At 35.3% G+C, this 14,424-nt stretch overlaps 2 protein-coding genes across 3 annotated transcripts in view; both read left to right on the top strand.

Annotated features, from left to right (window-relative positions):
• Positions 1–3,795: 3,795 nt before the first annotated feature.
• Positions 3,796–14,424, top strand: part of LOC149803577 (diphthine methyltransferase-like) — a 45,696-nt gene continuing 35,067 nt past the window's right edge. The window contains exon 1 of the mRNA XM_089953322.1: positions 3,796–3,924. The gene's annotated coding sequence lies outside the window, so the exon portion shown is untranslated. The remainder of the gene's footprint in view (positions 3,925–14,424) is intronic.
• Positions 3,817–13,010, top strand: LOC149803578 (uncharacterized). 2 transcript variants are annotated; one of them, XM_089953323.1, is made up of 2 exons: positions 3,817–3,944; positions 9,709–13,010. In XM_089953323.1, exon 2 carries the CDS (start codon positions 9,715–9,717, stop codon positions 10,108–10,110), a length of 396 nt encoding a protein of 131 aa, XP_089809449.1. In that variant the 5' UTR covers positions 3,817–3,944; positions 9,709–9,714; the 3' UTR covers positions 10,111–13,010. The 2 variants fall into 2 exon arrangements, with proteins under 2 accessions (XP_089809449.1, XP_089809450.1); XM_089953324.1 differs by lacking the exon at positions 3,817–3,944 and adding an exon at positions 8,255–8,427.

Below are 14,424 nucleotides of genomic sequence, written 5' to 3'. Positions count from 1 at the left end.
GTAGCTACTGTGTTTAACTGCATGGTGGTCACTTCTGCTTCTTGTTATAGTCCATGACTTATGAAGCTGCAGTCCTAAAAGAAAAACTCGGTATATATCCTTTCCAAAGAATTTGTTATTCGATCAAGAATGCTTTCGATGTCGTACAAATCATTTTCTTTCTTGATAACTCCTTATAACTCCTGCAATCGAAACGTTCCTTTTAACACTTAAGTGTTCATATCTTCCAATTGTAGACAGGAGGATCACGTCCACGCAGTTGTCCATTGACATGTAAAAACTATGTCCTCCAGTTAAGAAAATAACAGTAGTCATAGGTGCGTTTCTCTTATCCAGTCCGAACACAATCTCCAGTTTGTAACAGTTCTTTCATTTCTCTGGTGGTGACGTTCCAAACAATCCATCAAACACCATAACTTCGTTTTCAAGTATCACTTCTTCTGGTGCACATCCGATACCAAGATGGTGCGATTAATTGTATGCTTTGACCAAACGTCGTAAAATGTGGATGAATTTGACAGTATTTCATGTGTAAAATATTCTTACATACGTTCTTTCAGAGTTCCTTTGAAGCGTTCTACGATACTAGCTTTTGTTTCAGGTTTTTCAGTGGTGAAAAAAATTAATGAGCCTTTCTTATAAATTATTTGTTTCAAACACTTGGTTCAGAAATTTGGTGCATGGTAGAAGATGTCAAAAAATTTGTTTTAAACCAGCTCTCATTAACTCTTAACATGTTTTATAAGTCAAAGGAACTACCCAAACTGATTTTGAAAACGGGTCAATGACACAAAACGTTTATTTGTAACCACGATTTTACTTTGCCTAAGGAGAGACATCTGCTAAATTTGTTTGCCACTGATGATCGATGCCAGCTACGTTTTGTTTGCTTTATAGAAAAATTTCGTCAAATGGGCTAATGTAACGTGTACATCGATTGTTCTTGTAACCATTGTCGCACACCTTGCAGACAGAAACTTTTGAGTTTGCCAGCAGTATGAGTACTGTTGTAGTAAATGCTGGCTAAAAGTACATCCATGATGGGTTGACTGTTTAAATCAGCTGTTCAATAAGTCACTCACTGTTCGATATTGCTCTTAGGTTGTTCGTGTGGTATTAGTTTGGATTACGACCATACTTGACGTGGACGACGAGCATTATTAGTACAAACAGACATCAATTGTTGGGTTACTTTTCTCTTTTTATTTTTCATTTCTGTCTTTCCTTCTTTCCTTTCTTCTTCAGTTGAAGTAGGTGTCGACATGATCCTTTGACCCAAGCTTTCATTACTTCTGTCATCATACTAGGTATTTCAGCAGACAGATTTTAAAACACTTATCTTGTTTCTTATTCTTTCATCCTCTGGCTGTATCTAGCACCCTTATTGTTGCTTTTTGCTTTTCTTCGCTTTTTATGCCATTTTTTTAAAATCTCACAGAGCAGGTTTAGTTGCCTTGTCTAAAGCTTTCTGGAAAAACAGTCGAAGACGTTGCAATAATTGTCCATAACACTGCGCTTTGTCAGTTTCTGACAAGTCGGTTTGATGAGTTAGCGATTGTAATTCTTGTTGTAAGTGTGACATCTCTATATAATTAGGATTAGGAGTTAAATGAGGTATCCGTTGTTCCAAAGATAGAGTTCCATCCATTGTTTGTACAGTATGGAACTAAAGTTAAATGGTGTCTTCCATAAGATCCAAAAGTGTAAGTATGATTTATTTCAGAAAAATATGTCATTTTATCTTCATTTTTAAACTTTCCATTAGAAGTTCAGCAGTCGGTCCTAACAGAGAGCAACCATTTTTAACAGCAATCCTATCAGCATGGGTAGATATCTTCCACGTTGAACTCTTGTTTTGACGGATGCGTATTGTCTTTTTCACCACTAGGTGATGAACGTTCTGATGTTTTCATAACCACTGTTTCTATATCTTGGATCAATCCACCGTTCCTTTCAAAACATACCCATGTATTGCTGAACGAGAAGGATGTAACTCGTTTTTCATATATATATGATATTGTTAAAGCTACAACAAAACAACGTGCGTGACTAGATCGCAGATGTGCCTTGGCCACAACGTGTATTAATTTCTTGGGGAATATTCGGGAACATCTTAACCTGCGAAGGAGAGGATAAAAAGATTGGTATAGCAAATGGTCAACTTAAATTCATGGCTGTAGAGGATGATAAAGGTGTGTGAGTCTGGATCGTAATTGTTTATTATAAACGGATCTAGAGGAGACGTGGGTTCAATACTGTTAAATAATCAGCACAATGATATATCAGCTGTGATACCTTACCTTAGCAGTGAAAATGATAGACAAATTTTCATATATACAGCATCATTATCGTTAGTCGCCGGAGCTGACATTCAGTTAGAAGGGTTCAAAATCCATGCAGTCGGGTACTTAACCGTCTTTGGTGTTTAAGATTAGATATGTCGTAACATATAAGTAATTGATTCTGAGAGTTATGATAATGTTGCTGAATTTACTGACATGATGTTGAATCAGCTGACAAGTGATGCTAACATTAACAGCAATGTCGTTCCACTTATTGACGAATACCTGCTTCAAAACGGTGTTAATATACCCTCGAATGCATTGAAAAATAATAACTATTAAATGTATGCCAATTATTGTCACCTCTATATCGGTAGTAACCGGTATCTCTGGTGGTGTTATCAAAATAATTTCGATAGGCCGCATTCGTAAATAATTGTCTATTGTTATGTACATCTATCTATACTGTGTGGTTTACTTTTATCCATGATTGTGGATTGTAAGGGTCATTTGTAAACAACATATTACATTGACAACTTTTGTCCAATATTGTAGATTATACTTTCAGGAAACGATCGTTTGCAAATACCATGTTTATTTGGAACACAAACATGTTATTGTTTAAGTTCCCAATAAACATAAACATTTTTTCATCATTTATTATACTACAAATTGGACGAGGAGTAAAAGAAATAAAGATCAATGTCACTCTGACTAAAAAAAAAATATATTGTTTCTGCACAATTGTAGTAGTTTTCTACATTGAGGACTACTGAACACGGGGCTTACATACAGTGTGCCGTGCACAGTATTCTTGTCTTACATCTTTAAGATTTATTTGCTCATGATGTTTTATATATAAAAAGTTGAAGTTTAGTAGAAGATTTTCCATAAAATTTCGAGTACTAGTAGTCTATAAATTTAATATATTGTTGTAAATGGGGTCCTAGTGGAGCGTTAACTGTAGGGCGGTACAAACATATTTTAAATGGTGGAGGCTCCATTAGTGGCCTTTGATCTTTTGAAAAATTATATATGGTGAGGGTAATATCTTTGTTAAAAAGAAAATTGAAAATTGTGGAGGTCACATGGTAATTAAGTGTTTTTCTTTTTCTTTGTTCTTTCTTTTCCTTGTTCCCCATAAAAACAGAGCAAGGTTATTAGTCTAGTACATACCTTTTATTTACTAATATATTTATTTTGTAAATTGCATATGCTGTTAACGGTAATTATATAAATTGTATGATAATCTCACAACATATTTTAAAATTCACGTAAAACTAATGAACCATTAAAGCAAAAATGCGAATTACCTAATACTTAAATTTCTGTAGCTTCACCTTCGATTTGACACATAAAACCTCTTAGTATTAGTTTTATTGTCAATACATTTGTCGTTGCAGAATGTTTCAAATTCTCTCCGTCAACATTCTCCATCTTCAATGCACTTACGGAGCTAACCCGTGCATGCACGTCTATTTTGTATCGCAATTTCTCCAGAAAGTGCGCAACAATATTTGGGATTCTAAATTGTGGCATTATTACAAGTTGCTGAACAAACAAAAGCACAAGCCATCACAAGTTTGCGGATACACAGTTTAACTGTAGCGAATACAGAAAATAGAAGAAAGAAACACTTTTGGTAGAGCTTATATGTATTGAGTTGGTTCATTTTGTATTATATTTATGTTTTCATACAACAGAGATAAAGTAATCTTGTCAAATTGTGCCTCATATCATGCCAGGCTGGTAGTCCTACATGTACACTGCTGTCGGGCATTTCTGCGCACCTAAGGTTTTCGTTTCCAATATTGAAGCAAAACGCATACCGAATTCGAGCGATTGACAAAAATAAAATACAGCAGTGCTTACCATTTGAAAAGATGCAATTGTCACCAGAATATTCTGTTTAAAAGTAAGTTTGGACACTGGGAATACCACCCCCCCCCCTGTTTTCATGACTTGCGATATGTCGGCCTGTTCTGCGCATAGCTTTGAAAAGATTTAATGTTTATCCTTCTTGATATGGAAATTAAATATATTACTTTGGACTGTTTCTGTAAGCAGTTCATTCAGTCGAGTAATTAGGTCAGATTTATAGCTAGTTTTACAAAATTCAACGTAAAAATGCCAATAAATGGCAAGAGATATTAAGCAAACTAACCTGATCTTGTAAAAAAGTTAGTAAAGTTCAACATTTTATGAAAAATAAGCATTAAAAGTTACGTGGAAGAGAAACAAGAATGAATAGGATGTAATGTGTTGACAACATCTTGTTGATGAGGAAAAATTACTACAGAATTTAGAAACAGACTATATGCCGGGTAATTTGTTGAGAATTTATGTTCTAGCGGCAAGTAGACACACTGGGTAGCAGACGATTTTGTACATGTGGGACAACTTTATGCAAAATTGGAAGCTTGGATTTAAAATACAGTTTTGTTTTAAGGTACACATTTCCATCTTTTATACAATGTATTTATTTGTATGATTCTAAAAGATGCATAGTAAATCAAATTTTCTGGGTTACAGGTTCAGGAAGGTCTTGGAGTGGGTCTTCACATTGCCATTTAGAAATCACATTTTTATGTGCATTTTGAGTCCAAATGTGTGATATTTTTGTACACTTTATGAATATCACTTTTCTTAATTAATGTATGATTCTTTTTCTGGGTACAAAATGGATTTTTGACCCAAAATAGCACATGATCAAATGTATTACAGAAATGACATATCATTGCGCAGAAATACCCAACGCACAGAATAGGCTGACATGGCGGTAAGACCTCAAGGCCAATATTTATGTTTTGGGTGTAGCAATAAAACATAAATGTGATACGTCTTACAGGTTGGTTGATCTGTTTTGGTATTGGTCCTGCAAAGGCTACACTACAAGTCGTTGATCCTGATATGCACGATAGAAGCACATGGGCTCGTATCGTTTTTGCTTACAATGTACCTGTCACGTACTATATTATAACTACAAGGGAGGACACTTCTCTCCTTTCTCGCGCAACCTATTTAAGAATAAACAGATATTTCAAGCTACATTTTGCGTAGCGTAATAAATTTGGTACTGATGTTTAGTTCAGGCATTCGACTTTGCATGCGTATCCACAGTTTGGCTTGCTATCATACCTTTAAAGAATGCCGGACCATTTTCCCATGCTACTGCTTGATATGACCATGATCGCGCATGCTAAATAAGCAAGAATGTGTTGAATTGAATTATGCCTTCTCATTGGCCAAGTGAAAATAAGTTATAAATAATTGCAAGATGTCATTTTCTTTTAACCAATGAGAGGATAGTATTCCATTCAGGTGGATTTCACTTGCATATTATGTGTGCGCGATCATGGCCATATTAAGGGGTAGCATGGGGAAATGGTCTGGCATTCATTAAAGGTATGATAACAAGTATATGGTGACAACGGTTTCAGATTCCAGATGCAGCTTGAGAGAGAATGTTGTGAGGGTTAAAGGACATGTCAGTTGCCAAGGAAATATAACTGCTTCCTTACATCATGCACTCTATTTATACGAATTGAGGGAAAATCATCCTCTTTGGTATAATGTTTCATGAGGATGAGTAGATGACAACTTTTTTGTGATACTGGATACAATATTAAGGGAGTGGAAGGGAGGGGTCTTTGAAAATAAAACAAAAATGCAGATATTAATTATGATGGTTCCTGTCTCAGGTGTTTGCTTTTACATGTAGTTCGTATATTTCTTTTACATAGAATGAAGAATTAATAACAAATGACCCTTTGACAGTGACAGGACCATTAATGAATCAACACATTGCAAGGTATAGATTCAATGCTGCAGTTAAAAGGAAGAAATGGCCTTACATTGAATTCCATAAAATTCATTTTGGCCAGTAAAGTGTCAGTCCTTCTGGGGGACTCTTGTTAAGAGGTGCTTTATCTTGTACAGGTTGCCTCTACTTGCACGAAAAGCAATCATCCAGACTTCAGTGGGAATAGAGGGTAGTGCAGAGTATGTGTAAATCAAGCATATTTGTCAATTTGACAGAATTTATTTGTCAATGTCCATCCTCTGTAGCTTTTGATGGAAAAGATACTCTTTTGCCTGGTAATAATTATATGTCAATGACAATGTTGATTACAGTAGTTGTATATATACTTAATTTGTATTGTGTGATTGATTGGTACATACATTTGTGATGAACTGTGCCCCAAAGTAATGTGGACTCAATCTGATTCTGACATCACTGCTGTTTGAGTGCTTAGGTTCAATATTGTCTTCATGAACTGATGTTATCAGTACTTTTTCTCTCATCTGAGAAATTCCCATCATTTATTAGAACTTCCATTGTAAAACATTTGTTGAAGAAACCGATGCCTGACCATTACAATTGAAAGACATACTGTCCTGTTTCTGACCTCACATTCATGTAGAAAATAATAGAAAAATGTTATTCTCTCCCAGCTTGCATCTCATCTGAATTCAAATAGTGTTTTTCGCAATGGACAGTCTACATATCGCCCATGCCATTGTACTGAACCTATCATTCTGAGAGTAGTTAAAGACCTCTTTGCTTTGGATAGATGAAAGATTACAGTCCTTACACTCCATGACCTGTCTGCAGCATTTGACACAATAGACCATGATATATTTCTTGATACCTCCAGCATGTATTTGGTATCCATGATACAGTCTTATTTTGGTTCAAGTCCTACTTATTGGTAGTCAGCACATATTGTGTCTGTAAATGGATAACATACCAGACCAGTTAATCTATATTTTGGTGTCCACAAGGCTGTTCTCAGCCCACTCTCTTCATTATATTAACTATTTCACTTTCAAGTGTCATAGATTGACATCTAGTGTCTCACCAGTTTTACACTAATGACACTCAGATATACAAATCTAGCTTCCCAGCTGGAGTTGAGGCTGACATACAAGGCATAGAGGAGTGTATTTGGGATTGGAAGCCATCAATGAAATATAACAAGCTGTAGATGATTGATGATAGAACTGAAGCCATCCTGAACACTGCACAAAATCTTTCTCATTGACATCCTTTACCTCAAACAATTAAGTATCAGCAATACCAACTTTAATTGACAGAGTATGAAACCTAGGTGTGACTCTTGACAGTACTCTTTAATTACACCAACATGTCATGAACAGATGCAGGGGCCTTAGAATACGAAGAACTGAGCACACTTCTCCCGCTTTGTAACCTTCACGGGGCCCAGAGGGGTCGAGTGGTCTAAAGCGCTCTCCATTACGGATCACTGCCATCTCACCTCTGTCTGCATGGGTTCGAATCTCGGATTCGGCCAGTGTGGGTATATGAGAAAGCTTGCCAGTAGCTTCTCGAGGGTTGGTGGTTCTTTCCGGACATTTCCCAGGTTCTTCCTCCACCATTAATACTGGCCACCATGTATAGCCTATCGTGTGCTGAAAAATGGCGTTAAACCCTACAACAACAACAACAACAATTGTAACCTTCACATTATGTTCAATCTAGAATCAAAAATAAAATCTGTTCACTAAGCTACATTTAGTTGACTGGCTTGAGTCCAATATACCTATCTGACTTCACCCATGTATATACCCAGTCTAGAAACTTACGCTCCTCTTCTGACACTAATATTCTCAGTGTTCCCACTGTTAAAATGAAGTCATAAGGACGTTCTTTTGCATACCAGGGCCCAGCTAGACACAAGGACACTGGTCTGAATCAAGAGTGCTATTAAAACTTACTTATTTCAACTTCAAGAACAGACTTAAAGACTTATTGATGTTTAATTAATTATTGTCTCATGTATTTTCATAGTGTTTATTTTTTTAAATCTTGTTATTGTATATGTTTTTATTTGTTATCTAATATTGTAAAGTGCTTAGGGTTTCTAAGGATTAGGTAAGTCCACATTATTATTATTATTATTATTATTATTATTTCTCTTTCTGTATTTTGAAATTTTAACAAATTATTTTGATCTGCCATCAGATATTACAACAGTTACTAAGATTAGAAAACATGTAGCAACTTTTCCAACACCATTGAATTGAATTTAATTTAACTTGACAGGAAGGATCCTGATATGCAGATGTTTCACTTATACACAACTGATGCTGATCCACAATCAAATATAGCCAATGCTGAAAGGTAGATAAACTTTGAAACAGTTTCAGAAAAACCCACTCAGCAGAATTTGTCAAAATTTTGACATAAATTATCTTGGCATGTAGGACTTTAAGGTTTGTCCAGCTGATGCTGATCAACCATCAGATATGGCCGCCATTACTAACTAGAGAAAAACCTTAAAAATCATGCTTCTCAAAAACGCACATTCGTGGCTGTCAGTTTTGTACATATGCTGCCAACAATATGGCTACTGTTGCTAGAAATATCGAAACCTTCCCAACAGAAATTGTCCTGGAATCTTCACAAAAATGGCTCAGAAGAATTTGACAAAACATTTTACATTAATGGCCGCAATATTAATACAGATGATGTTTATCTGGCATCAGGTATAACCACTGTTGCTATAAATGGGAAAACATTTAAACTTTCTGAGAAAACTTCTTATTGATTCAGATATCCTTTGCCAACTGCTCCTGCATTGGCTTTTTAAGCATTGGGAGTCACCTTGGCTTAGCTAGCACAGCTCGAGACTCATAATCCAAAGTTCCTAGGTTCAGCTTGGATTAACTGCCTCAGTGTCATTGGGAAATGTACTTAAAGTAGGTCATATTTCCTTCCAAATGTGTTAAAAGCTCTGTAAACACCAGCAACAACAAAAAAAGACCCCATAATTTAGGTAGATGTCAGCTTTTTGATCTTATTAGGCAAAAACCATATTCACTGTAAGCACAATTAAGCAACAAGAACTTGAGTTGGATGAGTGAAATTTGCATCTATATGACATATGCAGGACATTTGTTATTTCATTTGATTGGACTTTTTGACAAAAGTCTTTCTCGAATGATAAAGCAAACTTGAGGAAGAGAAAGAAAATTTGAATTCATGTTTACATGAATTTATTAGATTTTCAGGCCATTTTATTTTTTAATTTTTATACATCAACTTTTTGGACTGAAATATTTTGGTTTACATTAAGGCAATTTTACATTCACATTTAATTTTACAAATCTATTTTTCCAGCTTTCCTTAGACGTTTATGTAAGTCAAATAATACAGTATTGTTTACATATATGAACATCAAACTGTTACTTACATTTAATAGCATCTAACAATTACCTGTCCATTCTTTGCATGGTTTAAATTTTGTTTCTATGTTCAGAAAACATTATAAATTTCAGAAATCGAAGAAATATTTAAATATGTTACATGTTTATCCTTTTCATGAAAAGTTCAAAAATTCCTTAAATGTGAAAGAATTGAATGCTGGCTCGAGCCTTGAATATACTAAATTTTATATTGTAGTCTAATATGGAAGACGAATCAACCATTGAATCAAGAGCCAGTAATTCACCAGTCACTCCCAGTATGAGTAACCCTGGGACTCCAAGATCTGATGTTGCCTCTGAAGTACATGCCACCCCACCTCCCCAGCCTGGCCCGCAGCAACATAGACCACATCATCAGCTGCAGCAACAGCAACAGCAGTTACTTCAACAGCAAATGCAGCAACAGCTACTGCAGCAGCAGCAGAGTCAGAGCAAATACAGCCAGCTCCTGGCTGTCATAGAAGACATGGGCAGGGACATTCGACCCACTTACTCTGGCAGTCGCACTTCCGCAGAGAGGCTTAAAAGAGGCATTGTGCATGCCAGGATTCTAGTGCGCGAGTGTTTAATGGAATGTGAGAGAAGTGCAAGGGCATAGCATTTTAGTTTTATATGAGCCTTGAATGTCTTTAGCATTCATGGAATTTAAAATATTTAAAGTTTAAGGAATGTGGTCAAGTAATCTCAGAGGTGAATATGACAGCATGAAAAGATGGACTAAATGTTTTATTTTGTTGAACTTGATTATGTCAAGCCAGGAAGACATGCAGTAATAAAACTACTGTGAGTCCTGTGTTTATATATCATGTCTTCAAGAAATGTTTTCACAGTGCATCAATTTCCTTTCTTTGGATCCTGTATTTACCTTTTGAGAAAACAAATACGTTGAAAAAGTTGTATAATCTCTGCAATGAAACAGCATATATTTGATGGCTGGACTGGATCAGTATAACACTGATGGACTACATTATGATGGTGTTGGTTGTGGACCTAAGAATTCAACTCCAGATGCAAAATTCTGGACTTCTCCTTAATATTCCATGAACTATAAGGATGACTGGGGAAAGTGAAGGCACTTTGGCAAACAGTTTTCATCAATATGGAAAGAATAAATGCCATATGAAGTATCAGTAATGTTTGACTTGGCAGGCTAACAAAGAAAACATTACTGCTTTGTAAAATTTAAAATAGAACATTGTTATATTAATGTCCAATGTTTAAAAGTAGCACTGATGCAATAAAGGACATAAAAAGAATTATGATAAAGTATTTGAAGTTTAAAGTAATCTCAGAGGTGAATATGACAGCATGAAAAGATGGACTAAATATTGGTTTTTTTTTGTTGAAGTTGATTATGTCAAGCCAGGAAGACATGAAGTAATAAAACTACTGTGTCCTGTGTTTACAAATCATGTCATCAAGCAATGACACAGCATATATTTGATGGCCGGACTCAATTTTTATGCATTCTGGGTTTTGCCCACACATAATACAGTTGTATGGTTCTCTGCTCAAGATGTTTAATATTCACTGAAACCATCACTAGTCTGTCATGTATACCTGTGGGTCAAAGCAAAGGTTTACAGATAAAACTAATTTCCATCATTTAGTGGACTTTAGAAAGGGGTGGCTTGAGTTGATAATAAAGATTTCTCTTTAAGAACGGTTGGTCCATTTTGTCAAGAGGTTACCATTTAGATAGATTGATGAAAGGACTACCAAATTTGTTTTCTATTTGAATTTTTGCTCATCAAGTCAAAAGGTGGTGCTCTAGTATTACTTATGGAGCTTATAAACACACACACTGCCTTTTGCATAGACAAATGTATTCTGAACAATAAGCAAGTTGATAATAAGCACTCTGCCATTGATTTCAAGGTCAGGGGTCTTTATATCTATTTGTATCTGTAATGGCTTGTATGCATGGTAACACAAAGTATGAATTGATTTTTATAAAATGTGTACCATATTATCACAAGTCGAGTCAGACTGCAACCAAGATCCTGATCTGTTGTAGCATAATGCGCCTGCAGATCAGGGTCTATGCTCTTTGTTCTACTGTTTACTCCTAACAAACAAAACAGACTCAGATCTGTTGGCACATTATGGAATGACAGATCTGGGTCTGTGCAGTTTGCAGCTGGATTTAAGTTAAAAGCGAGAATATTATATTTGGTATCTGTAAAATGATGTGACTGAACAGATGTTTACACCATTCTGGTGTGCATGTCCAGGCAAGTATCCAGAGTGTCTAATCTACATGGTATTGAAATAACTTGATTTACCAGCTGTCCACCATAACTGTTTCTTAGTATCTTAGATTATAACTATAGCACACATGCTCTTACTGTCCCTTGTTCTCTAATCTTAGATGTTAAACACATCATTCCAGGTCTTACCAACTGCTGTATCCAGATCTTACCAACTACTGTACTTGGACTGTATTTCAGATGTTACTACACCTGCATTGCTGACCTTACTCTTTTTCTGAAAGAGCAACCATTATCATTTGTCCTATCTTAATATCCATCATTTGTTTCATTTCTTGTTGACCATTCTAAACACCAATCCACTCAGGAGGCGTGTTGTTATAATATTAAATATCTGACTGGCCAAACCTTTGCGCTGTGGTACCCCAAGTCTTGCTCATCAACATAGCTGCTGATAGAAAATTGTATTCACTATCAATAAATTGTAGTGTGAAATTCATGGATGAGTTGTTCACTTGTTTCAGCTTTGATCATGGATGTCAGGAATCAGATATCTTTATCACTTTCATGCACATAGAAACGACACATATTTTAAAGTAGCAAATTCCCTGGTTACATGACCTTGAATGATGCGGCCAGTTCTGTGATTAATTTCCCCCACCCTACTCCCTCCAAAAATTAGTTACGAGGTAATCAGCCTTACCATATGGATACAGCATGGTGGTATCTAAGTCATGTTTATGGATACAGCATGGTGGTATCTAAGTCATGTTTATGGATACAGCATGGTGGTATCTAAGTCATGTTTATGGATAACAGCATGGTGGTATCTAAGTCATGTTTATGGATACAGCATGGAGGTATCATGTTTATCGATCATCCATCTGTGGTATCAGGTTCATGGTCAGTGACCATGACAGTGATTTTGTTTACATCACTTATCTGTGAATGCTTTAACCAAGACGTAGAATTAAGTAGTCTGTTACCCAATTTGGTATGATTTAGTTTGTCAAGAACATCAGAGATGGTTTTAATGCACAGTAATTAAACAGAATACATAAAAGGAAGGATGAAAGGGACTGCTTGTGAATTACTTCAAATTTCTTTCCATTAGTAGAGCATTGAGATTCTTGTTTATATATATTAAACATTTTTGGAATTGTGTATTTATAAGGAACTTTTGTGAGCACAATTAGGCAAAAGCCATGTCAGATTACAAATGAAATTTGGACTACGAATTTGTATGCACATGTAAATGATCAGAATAAAATTTATATCATTATAGAAATGTTTCCTTGTTTCTATTCTTCATAGTTTTTTTACTATGATGCATACAGTTTTATAGCAGTTTTTCAGAGTTTTTTTGAAACTTTTGAATTTTTTTTATACTTTGACACACATGACTCTTCGTTTTTTCCATGCCATTTATTGATTGACATGGGACTAGTCAATGCATAAATACTTCCCATTGAAATATTGAGAAGTCACTTTGATTTTAAGATACAATCATCTTGATGCCTTTTCTCTCTCTCTCTCTCTCTCTCTCTATATATATAATTTAAGAAGAGTCTTGCATTCAGCATGTTTGTGTTAAAAAATGTTGATTTGCATCTATGCAATACCTTCTTTACAATTTTTACTGATATAAAAAAATTCATGTGCATTCCTAATTCAGTTTAAACATTGTAACGCAAGAATTTTTGTTATATTTGTCTGGGGAACTATCTGTCCCTGTTTTGGTGGCTGACCCCAGTATGTTTTTACACCTAAGGTAAAAAAATAATTTTAAAAATTGTAAACAATTTTTTTTAAAGTTTACTAAATTGATTTGTGCATCTAATTGAGCCAGTCAGTTTAGCCCAGTACTTGGAACCCTTAGTACAATATATACACTAATCATTATAATAATATATAATGTTTACGAACAAAAGTATTTTTTTAAATTCAAAATTCCTTTAAATGATGTATGCCTCTATTTAAGTCAGTTTAGCCCATTACTTAAAGTACTTAGTACATTATTTATACTAATCAATAATATATGTATATAACAATTTTTTTAAAAACCCACCTACCTACCCTAATTTTGAACCAGTGCAGTAGGAAACATATTTCTTTTGGCCTAATCTGAAAATAAAAGTAGATTTCTGACACTTATAGGAATTTTACATTTGTGCTTTATTCAAATAAACTAAATTGCAAACTGACTTGATGAGAGGCACTCACACCTTGTGATGACTTTAACAGCATAAATCTGTAAACTAAATTGCAAACTGACTTGATGAGAGGCACACACACCTTGTGATGACTTTAACAGCATAAATCTGTATCCTATTGTTCCAGAGGAAAAGTAGTGCTCCGAGATATGGACAGTTGAGTTCCAGATAAAAAAACACTGCTATTTAGAATACATAAGAATATTAAACACTGAATTTACATTAAAATGTGAACCATATGCTTAGTTCATAAGCACTAATGGCGGTACATACTGTTCCCAACAGCAGCAAATTCATGAGGTTGTATATGCACACTACTGACTAATCTAAATTCCGATGCTTTTGATTGACCACAACATTGGCCTAGTGGTTAGAGAGTCCACCCTGGATGTGGGAAGTCGTAAGTTCGAACCCCGGCCGAGTCATACCAAAAGCTTCTAAAATTGGTACTAGCAGCTGCCTCACTACTAGCTGCTCAGCATTAAGAGT

The sequence above is a fragment of the Sinohyriopsis cumingii genome, chromosome 3 (assembly GCF_028554795.1).
Source record: "Sinohyriopsis cumingii isolate HCF-2022 chromosome 3, ASM2855479v2, whole genome shotgun sequence".
Classification (NCBI taxonomy): domain Eukaryota; kingdom Metazoa; phylum Mollusca; class Bivalvia; order Unionida; family Unionidae; genus Sinohyriopsis; species Sinohyriopsis cumingii.
Note: the sequence above shows the minus strand (reverse complement) of the source record. Positions and strands in the feature narration are given on the sequence as shown.

Coding starts and splice junctions, on each gene's coding strand:
- LOC149803578 (XM_089953323.1), top strand. CDS start 9,715: ATGGAAGACGAATCAACCATTGAATCAAGAGCCAGTAATTCACCAGTC.